Source organism: Macaca nemestrina, chromosome 15 (assembly GCF_043159975.1).
Source record: "Macaca nemestrina isolate mMacNem1 chromosome 15, mMacNem.hap1, whole genome shotgun sequence".
Taxonomy (NCBI): domain Eukaryota; kingdom Metazoa; phylum Chordata; class Mammalia; order Primates; family Cercopithecidae; genus Macaca; species Macaca nemestrina.
Window position 1 is genome coordinate 6098666 of NC_092139.1, and position 19040 is coordinate 6117705.

The window sequence follows — 19040 nt, forward strand, 5'->3', positions numbered from 1 at the left end:
CGGCGGCGGGGGTGCGGCGAGCGAGGCGGGGCCTCCGCGGGCCGCCCGGGCCTGGGCTTCCGCCGCGCGGGGCGCATGGCGGCCGGCGGCCCGCTCACCTCCTCGGTGACCCGGGGCTGCAGCTTCCCGCGGACGTGGCTCCAGGGCACGCGGTGCAGGTGGTGCAGCTGCCCGAGCAGCAGTAGGGGCCGGCTCTGCGGGTCCGAGTCCCCCGCGCTCGCCTGGAACTGCAGCCCCACGTTCGCCATCTTCCCGCCGACCCACGCCCCGGCCCTGCCCGGCCCGGCCCGGCCCGGCCCGCCGCTCGGTCCCGTTCGCCCCGCTCCGGCCCGGGCTCGGCGCCGCCCCGGCCCTGCCCGGCAGCCCGCGGGCCCCGCCTCCCCCGCCGCTCCGGGCTGCTCGCGAGACGTGCAGGGCCCGCCCGGGGCGCGAGGGGGCGCCGGCCAGGCCGGGCGGGAGGGTGCGGGCAGGCCCGGGCGGGCAGGCCCAAAGTCGGCCCCGAGCAGGCCCAGCCGAGCAGGGCGCTCGCGCCCGGCCTCCAGCGGCACCGCCCCTCGGCCCAGCGGCCCGGGCAGCCCTGCCCAACACGCGGGGCGACGTGGCCCGCCAGGCAGCGCCTCCCGGACAGGCCCGTCCTCCAGTGGGGCCTGGGCCGACGTAGGCCCAAGCCCACCCTACGCAGTTCCGGCCCGATCAGGCCTCAGGCCGGCCCCAAACAGGTCCCCCGGGGTCCCAGAGCAGCCGCTTTTGATCCCCGGGGACCCCGCACCCTGGCCACCCATCAGGCCGGAGGGGCCCAGTGACTCTTGGACTTGAGTCAGGTCCTTTTGTCCCACTGCCTGGCATGGTGGGCACAGCGTGGACCCTCACTTCCTCCTCACTTAATCGGAGGTTCCCTGGCGTTTATCAGACCCCACTCTGCCAGGCACTGCCCTGGATGTGAGAGTGTGCCAGGGACGTGGCTTTCCATCCAGGGCACTGCTGCTGGGATGGCCAGTTACAAATCCAGGCACTGCCTGGCTGCGTGGGGGACCTTCCCACCCACCCCTTTGCAAGAAGGGTTATCTGGCACAGTCTAAGCAGGAAAGAAGGGAGGAGATGAGACGAGGAAGGAGCAGGGTGACCTGAGTCACCTCAGTCGCCTTGCAGGGGAGGAAAGGCCATCAGAGGGTGCGGGGCCGGAGCCGGGTGGTGGAGGAGCCAGGGGTGAGTGGTGAGTGGATGGTGGAGGTGGAGGGTCCCACCCACAGGGTCAGATGCAAGGGTCAGGAAATGATGATGCATTGGGGAAGCTCCACGCAGGAGTCATTTAAAAGCAAAAATCTGTTACCCAACATCCTGATTGCTCAAGGGCCTTTGGTTGGTACCTTTCTCTGTTTCCTCCATGAAGTTCCATAAGCTACTCCTCTTATTTTGAGTTTCTTCTTCATTACCAGCCTAAAAATGGAAAAAAAGAAAAAAAAAAAAAAGCAGTGTCAACTCCCTGGCGTGGTGTGGGAGGTTTTCCACCACTGACCTCCCAGCTGGCCCCCTAGCTCCCTAACTTATACCCCAGCCACAAGCCATGCTTTCATCTTCCCTGTCTGTGGACTCCAGGTCTCCCTGCTCAGCTCTGAACCGTGGTCCCTGGCCCCAGGGCAGGCCCTCGGAAACACCACATAGACTAGAGCATCAGCATCCTGAAGGCAGGTCTTTTTGCCTGTTTTCTGTTTTTTTGTTTTTTTCCTCCAGTGCCTGGCACAGAGCAGGCACTCAAAAAAAAAAAAAAAAAAAAAAAAAAAAAAAAAAAAGCTGTTGAATGACTGAAAGCAATTCCTTTGAAACCCTCAGCTTTCCTGACATAAAAGTCAACGCTAATTGGATCTTATTTTCTTCAAAAGATTTTACAGCAGCTGAATGTTTTCACACATTGGTAAAGGGTACTAAGAGCGTGTATAAAGATCTCTCACTCTTTTTTCTGTTTGCAAATATGTTGCAGACAGGCACACAGCACTCCAGAGGACTGAGACAGCTGGAGGATCTTCCTAGAGGGTGAGAGACTTAAGGCCATGCCCTGACAGATGTAATAGGACTTCCACAGGCGAAGAGGTTGAGAAAGAAGGCATTCCACGTGGGAGAAGTCCTGGGAGGAAACACAGACGCAGAATATGTCCAGCAGGCTCTGAAACCTGTGTGGTTAGAACAGAAGGTTCCTGGAAAATAGAAGAGTGGGTGAGGAGATCGACTGGGGAGCCTGGTTCACTCTATAGAATTTTACAAACTGAAGAGGGATCCAAGAAGCATTTCAGAAAGCCAGATCCAGCAGGTTTGTGTACCAGGAGTTGGAAATGAGATAAACTGTTGGTGGAGAGGTCATTTTGGAGATGTTTTTCTTTTAGAATTCTTTCATATTTAAGAATAGAGTGAATAACCCTGACAGCCCCCAGAAAGGATGAACAAAATGATTCAGTTCAACCAACATTTTGTACACAAAGCAAGAGAAAACATTAGATGCTTGTTAAAAGCAAATATTGGTGATTCTGGTTTTAAGCCACGCCTGAATTGAAGAAATCCAAACTAAACAGAACGCTAAGGAATTATTCCACTTCAAATGCCTGCCAATTTCCTCAAGATGCAGCTTGTGACAGATACAAATACATTCCAGGAAAGTACTTTCCCCTTTTCACTGCTGACTTTACAGACTTTAACATAAATAAGACAGGCAGCACTTTGTTTAGATAAATTTTGATGAAGGTATTAATCCATGGCTTAGTATATATTTCACTATCAATGAAAAATTCACCTCTATTTAATTTTCCTTAAAATATGAAAGTTTAAAACAAATTACCAGATCTTTAATGCAACCCAAAAATCAATTTATGTTTTTGATGACTTGAAACCTATTCCACATCCAATTGGATGTTCAGACTTTGCTCAAAAGTTGAAGAAAAGATTAAAAACTTCTGGAACAAATCAGAATAAAGTTACTAGAACTTATTAGGATGTTTTTTGATACAGTTCACATCCTAGGACACATTTCTGAAATCCTATCATGTAAGATGGCTCTATGTGTTTGAAATGTGCATTTATATGTTAACTTCATGTCAGGCTTCACCCGTATAAAACCTAATGCCTGCTTAGACTCAGCTGATCGCCACGAGGCTCTCAGATTCCATTATATCCGATACTTCAAAGAAACACTCATTTCCGTGGTGCATCTGCTTCATGTTTTCTGGTGTTTTCATTCATTCGTTCGTTTGATGTACATTTGTTGAACATCAGTTCTGAAAAGCTCCAGGACCCGTCAGGCTTTGGGGATGCAATAGCATGTATGTATATGTGTGTGTGTGTGTGTGTGTGTGCGTGTGTGTGTGTGTGTGCATGCATATGTGTGTGTGGCCAGAAAGAGGAAGGGGGAGCAAATAGAACAGTAAAATCCAGAGATCCAGTTACTAGGAGAAGACTGAGTTAGGGAAGGCCCCTTGGACTACGATGAGACTTTTGAGTTGGGTCTTGAGGGATGGGTTAAAGTCTGTCAGGCAGTCTGATCCCCGACCAAAAAATTGTTCATGCAAAGGCCTGAAGTAGTAAAGGACATTGTTCATTCTGGCACTGTCAAAAGCTCATGTGGAACCAGGCCCCATGACTCAGGCCTGTAATCCCAACATTTTGGGAGGTTGAGGAGGGTGGATCACTTGAGGCCAGGAGTTTGAGACCAGCCTGGCCAACATGGTGAAACCCCATCTCTACTAAAAATACAAAAATTAGCTGGACATGGTGGTGCCTGCCTGTAATCCCAGCTACTCGGGAGGCTGAGGCACGAGAATCACTTGAACCTGGGAAGCGGAGGTTGCAGTTAGCTGAGATCGCGCCACCACACTCCAATCTGCACTACAGACGCTCTGTCTCAAAAAAAAATAAGAAAGAAAAAAAAAAAAGGAAAAGCTCGTGTAGCCAGACATAAAGTGTGCATAAAATATACACTGACCTTGCAGGTTGTACTTGACCTTGCAAGTAACTGGAAACCAGTGGAAGTGCCTCAGGCAGTCCTAAAGTGAAATCAAGGAAGGGCTCCTTCCTGCTTCAGAATGACCTGCTCATGAGCCCAGAGGAAGCAGAAGCAGACTCAGCTCCAAGAACCTCCCTCCACCACATGGAGCTGGAGCAGCTGGCTGAGAAGTGAGCCCACAACCAGTGAAAACTGTGACAGCCACAAGACCGCCTCAAATGCTGCCCCGCGTTGTGGATGTTTGTGCTGTCCCTTGCCACAACCTGAGTGCCTGTACAGCAGGCAGGGCCTCCGTTCCCTTTTGCAACTGGCACCAGACACGCCACCTAGATTTGCACTAACTGTTCCCTGAAGGGAGGAAAAAGAACTTGTTGCCATGAAAACACATTTCTCTAGAAACTTTTTTGAAAAGTTGATTAACTTTTGGAAAAGATGAAAAACGAGTATAATGAACACTTGTATACCCTTCACCTAGATTCATATATATATATACACAGATATATATATACATACACACACCCACACAAATATACACATACACACACACCCACACACACACACACATATACATACAGGCACACCTTGGAGATATTCTGGGTTCAGTTCCGGACCACCACAATAAAGTGAGGTATGCCTGTATATATACAAACATGCATATATGTGTATGTGTGTTTATGTATATGTATGTGTATGTATATGTGTATATGTATGTATGTATATGTGTATATGTATGTATGTGCACATATTTTTCCCTGTACCATTTAAAGTAAGTTGTATACACCCCTACCTCACTGCGTATGTCTTAAGAATAAGGACACCAGCTGGGTGCGGTGGCTCATGCCTATAATCCCAGCACTTTGGGAGGCCGAGACAGGCAGATCTCCTGAGGTCAGGAGTTCAAGACCAGCCCAGCCAACATGGTGAAAACCCGTCTGTGCTAAAAATACAAAAATCAGCCAGGCGTGGTGGCACGCACCTGTAATCCCAGCTACTCGGGAGGCTGAGACAAGAGAATCGCTTGAACCCGGGAGGTGCAGTTTGCAGTGAGCCGAGATTGCGCCATTGCAATCCAGTCTGGGCAACAAGAGCAAGACTCTATCTCAGAAAAAAAAAAAAAAAGAACAAGGACACGAGCCCACATAATCATGATCATGTGCTGATCATACCCATGAAATTTAACATTGAAACAATACTATTATCCAGTATACAGTTTGCAATGAAACTTCAATTGTCCCCTTGTCCTTCATGGCTTTTTCTTTTTAAATCCAGAATCCAAATAAGGCATTGCGTTTGGTTGTGAAGACTCTCTGGCCTCCTTTAATCCAGAACAGTCCTTACCGTTCTTTCACGCACTGGTGTCCTACAGAAGCTCTCACCATCTGGGTTCGTCTGTTTCGTTAGATTTGGGTTGAACTTTTTTGGCAAAAATACAGGTTATGGTTCCCATCGAACCTCATCAGGAGGCACATAATCTAAGTGTCCCCCATCATTGGGCAAGTGGGGTCTGCCAGATCTCTTCATGGTAAAAGTGTATTTCCCCCTTTTATAATTAATTGAATTAAAATAATTTCCTCTTTATAATCCATGGAGTGACACTTTGAGACTAAGAACCTTCTGGGTCCCAACCACCTTTTCCTGAATGTCTTCAGTATCCAGTGATGATTTCTGCCTGAATCAGGTATTGGTTGAGTGACTTTCCAGCTCTATCCTCCCTTCTACACTTATTACCTGGTGTTCTTCAGCAAAGACCTTCCCCCTCTCCCCAGGGCTGGCAGCGTGATGTGTGGAGTCCAGTGCAAAACGAAAATGCAGAGCCTCTCTTTCAAAAAACAATTTCAAGATGGCAACAGCTGAGCACTAAACCAGGCACAGGGCCCATGTGGCCATGGTGGCTGCACACCCATGAAGCCAGCCCTGCCACAGCCCATACGTGTGTGCATCTCATCAAATGTCACTGCTCCCAAGTGGGGACCCACTTAGGCCAATGAGAGCTGCATCAGGCAGGCTCCTTTTTGATGTGTTCTTATCCGTTTTCAAGGGCTTTGTCCTTTCTGGAACAGTAAGATGCTCACAGGCCGGGCGCGGTGGCTCACGCCTGTGATCCCAGCACTTTGGGAGGCCGAGGCGGGTGGATCACGAGGTCAGGAGATCGAGACCATCCTGGCTAATGAAACCCCGTCTCTACTAAAAATACACAAAATTAGCTGGGCGCGGTGGCGGGCGCCTGTCGTCCCAGCTACTCCTGAGGCTGAGGCAGGAGAATGGCGTGAACCTGGAAGGCGGAGCTTGCAGTGAGCCAAGATTGCGCCACTGCACTCCAGCCTGGGCGACCAGTGAGACTCCGTCTCAAAAAAAAAAAAAAAAAAAAGGAGTAAGATGATCACAGGCTCACTTTGTTCTTTCCTTGACCTAAATCCAGAGTCAGTCATTTCTCCAAGAAACCTGGCTCCATTCAGTGAGGGGAAAGGTTGGTTAGAGCCAAGAGCTTCAGAGTTAGAGACCAAGCTCTTGTGCTGGGCATGCTTCCTGCCACTTGGGCATCATTGCTCCTGGCCCTCTTGGATGTGGAAGGATCAGGTTTTCTTTAACATCATGAGTTGATACTGATTCCTCCCACTCAAATCCACACGACAGGGCTTTTCCTCACCTGCCCGTCTTCCATAATTGCATCTCCCTCTGCCACAGTGAGAACCCTGGTTCCCAGTCCCTCCTGGGATTTCTCACTCTCTGTTTCCCACACTCACCAATAGCCTCTGCTCCCGACAACAAACCCACAACACAGAGTTCAAGATGTTTTAACTTTTTGTTCCTAAGAGTATATCCCAGCGATATATTCCACATTGACTTGATTTTTGTGCAGCTTACTGATTTGATGTACATTTAGTTTCATAAATCTGTACTTCACAGAAGGGTTCACCATTTTCCTTTTTTCTACATTTTCTTTTTGACTACATATAACATTTTGTATCATTCAAATCACACCTGTAAAAAGGAAATGTTCAAAGGAGTCTCCCCATCCCTGCCCTTCCCCCCTTTTCTCAGTCATCCTTCATAGGTAGTATTTTTACCCCCACAGGTAACCTTTTTCACCCCCACACGTAACCGTTTTTATTAGCTTTTCTCTTTCCTGATTCTATCTGAACAAAAAACAAGATTATTCATGGATCTTGAAAGGTAGCATACTACATGCCATCTTTTGTACTTTGCTTGAAAAGCACATTTGGTAGCCTCATCTGCATGTACTGTGTCTTTACTTTCTGGTATCAGTGGGATGAGAAAATGTGTTAATAAAAATGTGCCAGCAGAATCATTTATTAACAACAAAAAACATCTCTTCTAGCATCAGTTTTTAGGACCTCTCGATAAAATGAGGGGGGCTGGGGCCAGGCACAGTGGCTCATGCCTGTAATCCCAGCACTTTGGGAGGCTGAGGTGGGCAGATCACCTGAGGTCAGGAGTTCAAAACCAGCCTGACCAACACGGAGAAACCCTGTCTCTACTGCAAATACAAAAAGCCAGGCATGGTGGCACATGCCTGTCGTCCCAGGTACTCCAGAGGTTGAGGCAAGAGAATCGCTTGAACCTGGGGGACGGAGGTTGCAGTGAGCTGAGATCACACCATTTCACTCCAGCCTAGGCGACACAGCAAGACTCCATTTCAAAAAAAAAAAAACAAAACAAAACAAGTGGGCTGAACTAGTTGCTCTCTGAGGTCCCTTGACAATCTAGCAGCCTAAATTATCCTCCCAGGAAGGACACAATGTAAGACAGCAATAACCTTCATGTCTCAGGAACTAAACTCTATTTACTTCTGAACACCAGCAAAATTATGTTTGTAGTTGCAAAAGTTTTCAAGGGCATGTTGAAGACCTGGAGCCTTTGGACAGGGAGGCTGTGAGAAGGAAAAGAGAAATAATTAACAGACCAAATGTGGTTCCACATTCCTTTAAGCAAACTCAGTATAAGAAAATGGAGACTTATAGAAAAGCAAAATTAGGGGCTAAATGTTTTTTTTGATGGAATCTTTTCTTTAGGGAAACTTTCACTTATAGGATCCTTTTAGATAGTATGTTTCTCTAGAGCATTGAAAATGATTCAATCTTCAAAAACCTGAGTCACCTTTTTTTCCAGAAACACCCTTGTGTTTATTATACGTCTATCTGCAGTATCTGAATATAGATCTTTTAAAAAGCAAAAAGAATTGACTGGACGTGGTGGCTCATGCCTGTAATCCCAGCACTTTGGGAGGCCGAGGCAGGCAGGTCACCTGAGGTCAGGAGTTCGAAATCAGCCTGACCAACAGGGTGAAACCCCATCTCTACTGAAAATACAAAAATCAGCCAAACGTGTATTTTTAGTAGAGATGGGGTTTCATCATGTTGGGCAGGCTGGTCTCGAACTCCTCACCTCAGGTGATCTGCCCGTCTCGGCCTCCCAAAGTGCTGGGATTGCAGGCGTGAGCCACCATGTGAAGTCTTTTTCTTAACGTTAAGCACTAGGAATACACAGTAAATACACACTATAAAGTACTGTTTTTAAAACAGGATTTATTTGTTACATTATAAACTCGGCAGCACACGAAACCAAGTAGTGAATACATCTTTCTCCCCCCTTTTAAATGAGAGGCAACTTTTCGTCTCCCAGTGCTCTTGGGACCACAGAAAAGGGGACCAGGTAGATGGAAGGACTCAGCACTCTTGGGTAGGGGGTGCTTCGGGGATCTAAGTGGAAGAGGTGATAGGGCCGGTGGTCAGCTCAGGGACTGCCCCTGTTGGGGTCCAGGGACTGCTGGTGTATCTGTACCACTGCTGGGACTTTGGTAGCTCAGTGTTGTGCAGATACAAAATGTATGCCTCCGTGAGGCACACGATGTAAGTGCTGAAGTTCTGTGCAAATTTATTAGCACGAACTGAAGGTACTGTCATTGTTTAACTCATCCGACCTTTTAAATGGATAACCAACCTTGAGGCTTAATTGGATTTTAAAAAAAAATCAATTTCTAGCCATCGCATAGTGTTGAAATGAAGTGCTGCATTCTCAGGCAATTGTAAAATCAGTTTTGCTCAGGACTATTTTTTATTATTTACAACTTTAACATGACATTATCCATCTTGATAAGCGTTTTATGTACACACATACCTTTCATAAACAACCACAAACATACACGTACGTACACCAAGTCACGTCACAAAAGAATCATCATTTTCCGTTGAGCAGCAGGCTGATTCATCAGCAGCAATCTCTTCACACCAATTACACAAAAAACTGAGCTGGGGATAATGACATACCACTGTTTGCAAATCTCTCTCAGCCTCAGCCAGTCTCATCTTTGTAATAAGAAAAAAATCCTTGAGGAAGCTTTTTACCAACTCGCATCTTGACCATTAAATCTTTCTTGAGGAAGGTCATTTAATTTTATGGAAAGAAATGAAAAATTAAAATGGCATAAGCAGAAATAGTCCTGATCTGGAAATCAGAAAGCTGATGATTCTAGTTCTAGTTCTGTGGCTTTGGCAAAAGGGAATCTTGGGTCTCAGTTTCCCCCTCTGGAAAAGGGTGATGTTGGGATGGGGGGAGTTGTTCTCATTCCCCCACAGTTGATGAAAATGGAGGTCTATTATGGTGTCCTGAGTCAGAACAACAAGTTAAACACACACACACACACACACACACACACACACACACACACACACACACACACTTAATCCCTCAGCACTTCCTCTGAGAAAAAGAGACCAAATGATGCATAACGAGGGTCTTCTGCCTCCACAACATGTAATCATTTGGATGATTAGCTAAAAGCAATTATAGAATTGTAGTTGACAAACAGAAAATGCTAAGCCCAGTGGTCTCTTGTAACTGAGCCTCATTTAAATGTGCATTGTGTTGAATGGAGCCTCATTTAAATGGTCCATCTTAGCCAGATTACGGAACTGAAGTGGAGAACCACACAGTTACCCTGAGCATTCAGGACAGTCCAGAGAGCTAATTTGGCCAATTGGACAAATGATTATTTTCTTTTGCCTCAATTGACCAGATAATTGTACACAAGTCTCTGCCATTTGACTCCATAGAATGTCCCTTTGTGTAGTAAGAAAGCCTGGTCATAGACTGGTACCATGACGTCTGTCCGAGGGTGGCATGGAGCTGGGGACAAGACACACAGCTGACACCCACCATCTAACTCTGAGTCCTAAATCAGAAGCACTTTCACACGTGCTGAAAGTCTCTGCTTGCACCTAGAGCTCTCATTAGTTCCTTCTAATACCCATCACTTGGGAGGGGGTTGTTTTCAAAACAGAATTAAACAAAACCATCAGGCAACAAGGTTAGAAGTGGAGTCTGGGTGGCCAAGAAAATTAAGTTTTTTGTTTGCTTTCTGTTTTTGAGACAGAGTCTCACTCTGTCACCCAGGCTGGAGTGCAGTGGTGAGATCTCGGCTGACTGCAAGCTCCGCCTCCCGGGTTCACCCCATTCTCCTGCCTCAGCCTGCCAAGTAACTGGGACTACAGGTGCCCACCACCATGCCCAGCTAATTTTTTGTATTTTTAGTAGAGATGGGGTTTCACTGTGTTAGCCAGGATGGTCTCAATCTCCTGACATCATAATCCACCCGCCTCAGCCTCCCAAAGTGCTGGGATTACAAGCATGGGCCCCCGTGCCCTGCTTTTTTCTTTTTTTTTTTTAAAGATGGAGTCTCGCTCTGTTGCCCAGGCTGGAGTGCAGTGGCACAATCTCGGCTCTCCGCAACCTCTGCCTTCTGGGTTCAAGCAATTCTCCTGCCTCAGCCTCCCTGGTACCTAGGTTTACAGGCACGTGCCACCACACCCAGCTTACTTTTGTATTTTAGTAGAGACAGGATTTCACTATGTTGGCCAGGCTGGTCTTGAGCTCCTGACCTCAAGCGATACACCTGTCTTGGCCTCCCAAAGTACTGGGATTATAGGTGTGAGCCTCTGCGCCCGGCCAAGAAAATTAGTTTTTAAGAGCCAATATACACCAAGATATACAATTCTAGGCATGCATTCATGTGCATGCACAGTGCTAAGTTCTGAAATGTAGCTCATGCTGGATGAACCAGGTCTGCCTACCTAAATCTTAGAATGGAAACTTACCATAACTAATTGATGAATTAGAACCACAGAGAAGCAGGAAGTCTTTGTGATGAGCTGTCTTCCCTACACCCAACTAGGGATATCCCTTCTGTGAAAAGCTCTCTCCACATGGTCCCACATGGCTTAACTAGGGTAAGGGATGCCGATGATCAAAATTAAGGCCACATGTAGAATGACATGCTCTCCTATTAGATTTAGATAGAAATGGTGCTAGGAAAATAAGCTAGGTAAATTTTGTTGTGGCTACAGAACTATGGCAGACAGACCGGGAAGGATTCTAGATTGCTCAAACGTTGGATCAGGATCAGACTTCTTATAGGATGGTCGCTAAATTTCCAGAGGAAATCTATATCCAGCCTGTTTACCTGCTGTCAAAGTGAGCATTCAAAGGGACACCCCAATGGTCTCCCACTTCCAAGCCTCCTGGCAAGTCATGCCTCCAAGTCATTGGTGGCATCTTGCAGCTCTCCACTGACAGCAATGCTTCTTCGGATTGTTGTCTGCATACTCTTGTAGCACTGGTTCAAGACTGGGCCACCAAAGACTTAGCTGAGAACGTAACCCAAGAGGTCACCAGTTACATGGGTGTTGTACCTTTATGTGGTCCTCTTCGGGATGGAAGATTTCTTTAATGTTATTAAGTATCATTGCCGGTCAGAATATTCTTGAACCCTATGGCAAATGTCTCTCCTTTCAGAGTGGATTTGATTCTTGGACAGAGCCAGTGGCCAACATGTGAGTTGGGGAAATGTAATTTCTAAACAAAAAACAAGGTGAGAGCGCAAGAGGAGGTCGTTTCTTTTGTGTAGTTTGTCAACAGGCTCTGAAAGGAACTGCTGTTGAGTCACCGCAGCACCTCAAAACCAAACACCAAGTGCGCCAAGGAGACCTGGCATGACAGCTGCTATTTTTTGTATGCATAAGTTCTGGTGACGAAACCACATACCCCTACCATCACTCAGGTCCACATCCCCCACCAGCAAAACATATGCATCAAAGTCAAGTTTCAGGACAAAGGTCCTCCTTGGAGGACCCCAGGACGGGCACAATCAAGGGGAAACATAGTCTTGGCTTTGAGTTCAACTGGCAGACACTGTCTCTGAAGTTTTTGGTGTAACAAAGTAGGAAAAAATGTCACTTAGAAAGTTAAGTCTCCTAGAGCCTGTGTGTAAGAACTGCTTCTCAACAAGGCACATCACAGTTTTATTTGAAGATTTCCAAATGTTTCTTGGTATGTATATAAAGCACATATTTTCATAAGAAAAATAATTATCTGCCTTTTCGGCAGTTGTTCTTTTTGTATATTGGATAGCAAATAGATTGTCCCTTTGAAAGCATCCATAATGATAGATCAACTTGCAGACACTGAGGCAAAGGCCTCAGGCACAAAACAGTCAGGGGCCCAAAGGATCACAAAACTGGCCAGGCCCTCTCCTAACACAAATGCATTGGAAGAAACCATGAACCCATTGTTAAATTAATACTAGGATTACAGGATGTTCTTTAATCTGCATGATTGCTTTATTGTACAAAAAGTTTCCAGTAACAGTAAATTGGTTTTAAAAAAGGACAAAAAAGTCATTTTGGATAGAAGCGCTTCACTAATTGCTTTATTTAAGCATACAAGAAAAAAAGTCTTATCTGACCAATTAGGTTGGAAGGGTTTTATTACCTTTAAGAAGCTATTAGCTAGGATAAAACACTGAAAGCACTTGTGTCAAAACAAATAAATAATGTAAATAACGCTCTCTCAATTAGCAGAGAAAGCAGTGAATCCGTTAAATCAGAGACACACACCACTTCACAAGCATGGCTCAGCCAGCACCACCACCCCCAAAACGAACGAAACAAGAGACAGCAGTTTTCAGTTACAATCTTGGGAAAGATCAGGAGCTTTGGAAAATGGATGGTAAACATGTCTGTTTCTCCTTCTACCTCCACTCAACCTGAGCTACCCCTGGACACTTTAAAGGAGGCATGTGTCCAGAAGATGCGTCCAGGGATGCCCAGAGGGAGCCTGCCCTGCTAGGCCTCCTCTCAGAGGGTGCATCCCAGGCAGAGGAGACTGGCCTGGGTGATCATTACCTCCATGGCCCAACAGAGTGTGGAAAAGCATGAGGTGCCCACAGACCATGGCTGTCAGCGAGTAAAGGGAAAGAAACCCTGAGGTACCATGATTCTTTTCCTCCAATGCTACTGATCTCTCCCCAAGTACAGGCTCAACAGAAAAATACAGTGGTTTGAGGACTCCAAGAAGTCAGCACACAGGCCCGGGGCCAGCTCCAGGCTGGGTCTGTCTCTCTCCCACCTTGGGAAACCAGTTATAGCACCAGTGCCCTGGCTTCAGGTGGAAAGGGACAGCTCTCCCACCCAGACGGGATCTTTAAAACTATTTTTGTTTTTTTTTTTTTTGAGACGGAGTCTCACTCTGTCACCTAGGCTGGAGTGCAGTGGCGTGATCTCGGCTCACTACAACCTCTGCCTCCCGGGTTCAAGCGATTCTCCTGCCTCAGCCTCCCGAGTAGCTGGGATTACAGGCGTGTCCCACCACGCCCAGCTAATTTTTGTATTTTTAGTAGAGATGGGGTTTCACCATGTTGGCTAGGCTAGTCCTGAACTCTTGACCTCATGATCCGCCTGCCTTGGCCTCCCAAAGGCTGGGATTACAGGCGTGAGCCACCGCGCCCAGCCCCTCCTTAAAACAATTTCTAATCAGATCCATTATTTTACCCAAATGGGTTGAGGGGACAAAAACCAACCCTCATCACCCTATTTGGTGAAAATAAATATAAATAAATGATGATCCTCTCTTAAAGGGTCATTTTCCTTCAGGGGTTTATAAGACTCAGCACTTTAAAAAGCTTGAACAGGAATCCGGTATTGCCACTGTGGACTGTTTTTGAGGCAGGTTCCCTAATTTGGACAGCCCCACTCCTAAGAGCAGCAGATCTAATTTGGAACGTCTCAACCATGGGTTAAAATCAGCCGGGATGAAAGGACACCTGCAGTGACTCTCAACCGCTGATGAGGTGCTGGCTTCTTATTCTCCAGCCCTCCTTCCTAAACAATGCTTGTCATGGAATACCAGGTCTGCTTCCTGAAATGCCAGGGTCCCTCCCTCTAGGTCCTTATCATTCCACAGCCACATCAGTAATAAGAAAACCAGTGGCTACCTGGAAGTGGCACCAACTTGGAAAGGGAGGGCTGGGCAAGGGTTTGGACGTTAAGCCCATGAGCTGTTTGGACAACTTCAGTCTCTGGAATTGAGTTTAAATTTCTGTAAACAACTTCAAAGTCAATTCTAGAGAGATATTTTATGTGACTGGTCCAAATAAAACACATTTAATGAGGTCATATTCTTCCTAAACTTTTTAAAGAAGCAAAAACAATGGAAAAGCCATTAAAATTTGCACAAAGACCATTAAGACTCTACTGGTGTCAATTAAAACAAGGCCAATAAAACATGAACAACTTCAAAGTTACCATCACTATCCACACTGTTCTACAGTTATACGAATATATTCAAGCACCATATTGATAATAGGTAGGTAAATGACAAAGTCCTACTTTGGCGATCTAACCCACGCTCACACAAACGAGGAGCTTCCTAGTCAAGATGCGCCCAGTCCTTGGCAATGTGCCTGCTTCCTGGGCATTGCTCAGCGGCAGGCAATGGAACAGCCAATAAATCAAATCGCTGGTGGAATATTTTACTTTGAAATGGAGTGATGTTTGGTTAATAATCTGAGATCCACTAATCCTAAATGGGGTGACCCATTTAAAATGGCCTCTGTGTAAATTCACAGTTCATTAAACAGAGTCTGGTTTGCACAGGGCATTATGTAGTTAGTATATAACTCATGGATTGAGCAAGGATGGCTGGGGATACCCACGGGGACACACTGGCTGAGTCTGGTGGCTTTCATAACACTGTCAAGCTTTCTTTTAATGTGAGATTCATTTAAATCACTAACTTAAATGTAGGTGGTTTTGCTTAGTAACCTCTTTTGGTTTACAGTAGAAAAAGCAGTGCAAACATTTTAAATGAGGAATATTCCATTTACAATTAATTTAAACTTATGAAGCTGTTTCAACTGGCCTATCTAAATGTGTTAATTAACATCAATGATGGTTTCTTATTTTTCACACTTTGTTACTCTGATCATTAACAGTGATGGAAAAGCTAAATTAAGTTAATGGGGAACGGATTATAAATTCTTAAAGGACTTCTTAGTTTGTTTTCAACTGGAAAATATATAGAGAAAGATGAAGAGGCATCTTTGCCTCTACTCATCAATTTTTGGTAACAAATTTCTTAAAAACCAGATGGTTTAAAGAAAATTTTTCCAAAAATTATTTTAACATTCTGCTCAGACATGGCTGCTAAAAAAATAGCATATACACATATAATACTGAACAGCTTCTGCAGTGCCTGTAAACTCTCAGCTCATTTTCTCTTTCTAAAAAAAATATATATATTATAACTGATCACAGAACTCAATCTCTATTGTGCAGCAGTACCAAAGGTTCTTAAATTCTCAACAATGAAGGAAAAACAAAAACCCATTCCCCGGACCGCTTGAGCAGGACTAGGGGAGGAGGAGTCCGTGGATGGTAAGGTTCGCTGCCCGGACGCCCTCGGATTCCTCGAGGCTGCACCTCTGTGGGCAGCTGGCGGGGCGCAGGCCAAGCCCCTCACACCCGGGAGATCCACACGTGCGGCACACACGAAAACCCAATGCCACTTATCGAGACTTCACGCCAACGAGGACAACAATGAGCACAATGATGATGACAAATAATATTAAAATCACAAGCATCTTCCGATTCTTCTTTTGATACTGTTCTGCCTACAAAAAGAGGAGGGAAAAAAGGCCGTCATTTTCCCCAAAATCCCAGATCAGGTCCCACTTGTTTCCAGAATGAGGCTTCCAGATCTCTCTGCACAGTGACTGAGGTCTCTGCTACAGGCTACATGATTGTAATCCCTCCATCAATCCCAGGGAATTCAATCACCAGGAGTGGAAGAGCCCCATGATCCCGGAGCTGCTTATTTACCCTGGACGTGGAAATGGACTTGTCGGAAACCTACTACTAAGACAAAGGCTGACAGGGAAGTGAAAGCTCATGCTTCCGTGTACAGCTGGGCGTGCTTCTCCCTGCTTCTCCTCCTACAGGCCGTGGCAAGCGCCCCTGCAGCAAGGGCCGCCTGTTCCTGCTCCGTGTTCTTGAAGCGAAGGCACAGCTCCTTCACCGCGGAAGGAAACAACGGGCTGGAGGACCGTACCTGGCAGGTAGGCAACAGATGCCCAAAGAGGCCCCATTTCAACCTCCCCTAAATTTGGAAACAAGAACTCATCGTTTGAAATAAAAACACACGTGTGCCCCATGGATGTCACACGCATAAAGATCCCTCCGAGGCGCATCCTCGCAGTGCTGCTAACAATACAGCAAAGGAGCTCTCCAAGCTCCATCTGGGCACCAGGCCTCACCCTGCACATCTCTTCACCCGAACACCGCATCCTGGAAGCTCGGCAGGAGCGCGGGAACTCCACCATGCCCGGTGGAGAAATGCCAAAGGGCCCTGCCTGGCTGGCGAAAGACACACAGCACTGAGAAAGGAGAGCCAGAGGACAGCAGAGTTCAGAGGGCGCCGGGACGCACGTCCAGAGACAGCATGCGCTGCCTCTTCCAGACCTTGCTATGGCACAGAAGGGAGGAGGAGACAGTGGGAAGGCAGCCCTGGCGAGAATGGCAATCTCTCCTGCTCCAACCCCTACGGTGGGCTTGTTCCCTGAGCCTGCCCGCCCACCTGGAGGAGCCCCTCATTCACCAGGAGGAAACATCAGGCAGGGAAGAGCACCGGAGAGTCCGGTCATGGGGAGCAGCTCCCGACGCTCAATCACCCTTAGACTAGCCGACTGCCGAGCACGTGGCCAGTCGCGCGTGCTGCCTACAGCCTTGTGGCTGGAGGGAAGATGGAGCACGCTGACTTTTCTAATAAGTAACCCAGAACACCAGGGAAGCCAGTACTAAATAATATACTGTAAAACCTCTCAAAATGATTTATAAAGTAGAATCTAAAACAAAATTTTTAGTTCCCACTAGATTTGCTCACTCCCGCAGAGAAAGCTTTTCCTTTTATCTGTGTTATATTACAAAACATATTTCACTAGTTTTTATTTAAGAAACTTCAAAACCAATGCATAATTCAGCAGCACATCAGAACCTGGGTATTACAGAGTGAGAAACTAAAGTTAGTTTTCACTTTTAATAGACAGGGCTTGGCAACCAAATTAATCTAAATGCTTAAAAAACCCCTGCATAGACGAGGTCAGACTTCTCTTCCCCACCATAGGCTGAAGTCTCATATCCACCCACACGTGGCAACAAGCCCCCTGATAAGACAGCTCAGGGCTTCTGGTTAGACTGGTGCAAGGGCTGACTTTTTGTAAACCCAATACTGCTGTTAGATGGGGTGATCTCTGTGATCTCTGGTATAGGAAGCAACTGATTTTAGAAAAATGGTAGCGTAGTCCAGTAGTGAAATGGCAAAACACTCATTATATGGCTAGAAACTCCACTGAGTCCCAAAGACACAAGGAAATGGATATGACTTAATTTGTGAAGTATTGTTATATTCCTTTTCAAGAAAATATGTAACCAATTATATATGGGAGTCTCCAGCAGTTTATGCATGTTTCTCATAACTGATAAAATTCCTAAGATGCTTTCCATCTATTTTTTTAAAAGAAAGAATATCATAAAAAACATCCCTGAGGCCAGGCGCGGTGGCTCATGCCAGTAATCCCAGCACTTTGGGAGGCTGAGGTGGGCGGATCATAAGGTCAGGAGATCGAGACCATCTTGGCTAACATGGTGAAACCCCATCTCTACTAATAATACAAAAAACTAGCCGGGCGTGGTGGCGGGCGCCTGTAGTCCCAGCTACTCAGGAGGCTGAGGCAGGAGAATGGCGTGAACCCGGGAGGCGGAGCTTGCAGTGAGCCAAGATCGCACCACTGCACTCCAGCCTGGGCGACAGAGCGAGACTCCTTCTCAAAAAAAAAAAAAAAAAAAAAAACACAAAAACATCCCTGGAACAGCTGCCTTATTAGCACAGAATAAAAGAATTACTACTCTACTCTCACTTCAACAAACTTCTCTTTTCTCAAGGTAATATACAGATATGCTGTGATAATTAAAGAGAAAATTAGATTTTTATCTTCTCCAGAATGATTCTCCACGAGCAATTCATCAGAAATGTGTCACAACAAGAGAGGCCCAAGTCAGTGGCAACAAGCACACAGATTTTCAACACATATTTTAGCAAATGCCCAACTGATTTCCTAAAAAGAGAAGCATCAAAAAAGAATGAAATATTTTCTAAAAGGAAGAACTCCAATTCCTTTAGAATTTACTGTCACAAAAAGGGGTTCTTGGCAATTTTGGATTTAAGTGTGAGATACACCTGGAATCATTAACTACAATAAAACGGCAACAGACCCCACAACGGGCTTTAAATGAAATGACGAATCCCTTTTTACACTACTGTATTGAGAGTGGACAACACAGACAAGAATGCTGAAGATCGTTATGGTGGAAGAGAACCTTCTTACCAATTCTTGATTATTTGAAAATAGTTCCTAAAATTCCCAACTTTTGAAAGACATGTTATTACCTTGTGAAGCTGTTTCAAGCCATCTTCGGTTTTGATACAGGACTGTTCAACGTTATAGTCAATTCTATCAAGGACCGTACCCTAGGTAATAAATAACAGTTACAGACAATCAACAATGGCAACTGTGAAAATTGAACATCAAAAATGAGATATGCAAATCACAGACATCAGCATCCATAAGATGATATGTTCTTTCCCTGTATGCTGCACGCACACACGGAGGGCTCTGGAGTTCACCCGCAAGCGGCGTCAGGAG

The 19040-nt window shown here is 46.1% G+C and overlaps 1 protein-coding gene across 14 annotated transcripts in view; it reads right to left on the minus strand.

Annotated features, from left to right (window-relative positions):
- Positions 1–19040, minus strand: part of LOC105470583 (aminopeptidase like 1) — a 62096-nt gene that overhangs the window by 21065 nt on the left and 21991 nt on the right. For 9 of the 14 annotated variants that reach the window (XM_024789386.2, XM_071079119.1, XM_071079120.1 and 6 more), the window contains 3 exons: positions 18785–18865; positions 1950–2122; positions 1368–1437 (listed from right to left, as the gene is read on the minus strand). In XM_024789386.2, the coding sequence (XP_024645154.2) occupies positions 1368–1437; positions 1950–2122; positions 18785–18865 (324 nt within the window). Of the gene's footprint in view, positions 1–98; positions 356–1367; positions 1438–1949; positions 2123–13495; positions 15954–18784; positions 18866–19040 lie in introns of those variants that run through there. The other 5 variants (XM_011722727.3, XM_011722726.3, XM_011722725.3 and 2 more) reach the window with 2 other exon arrangements.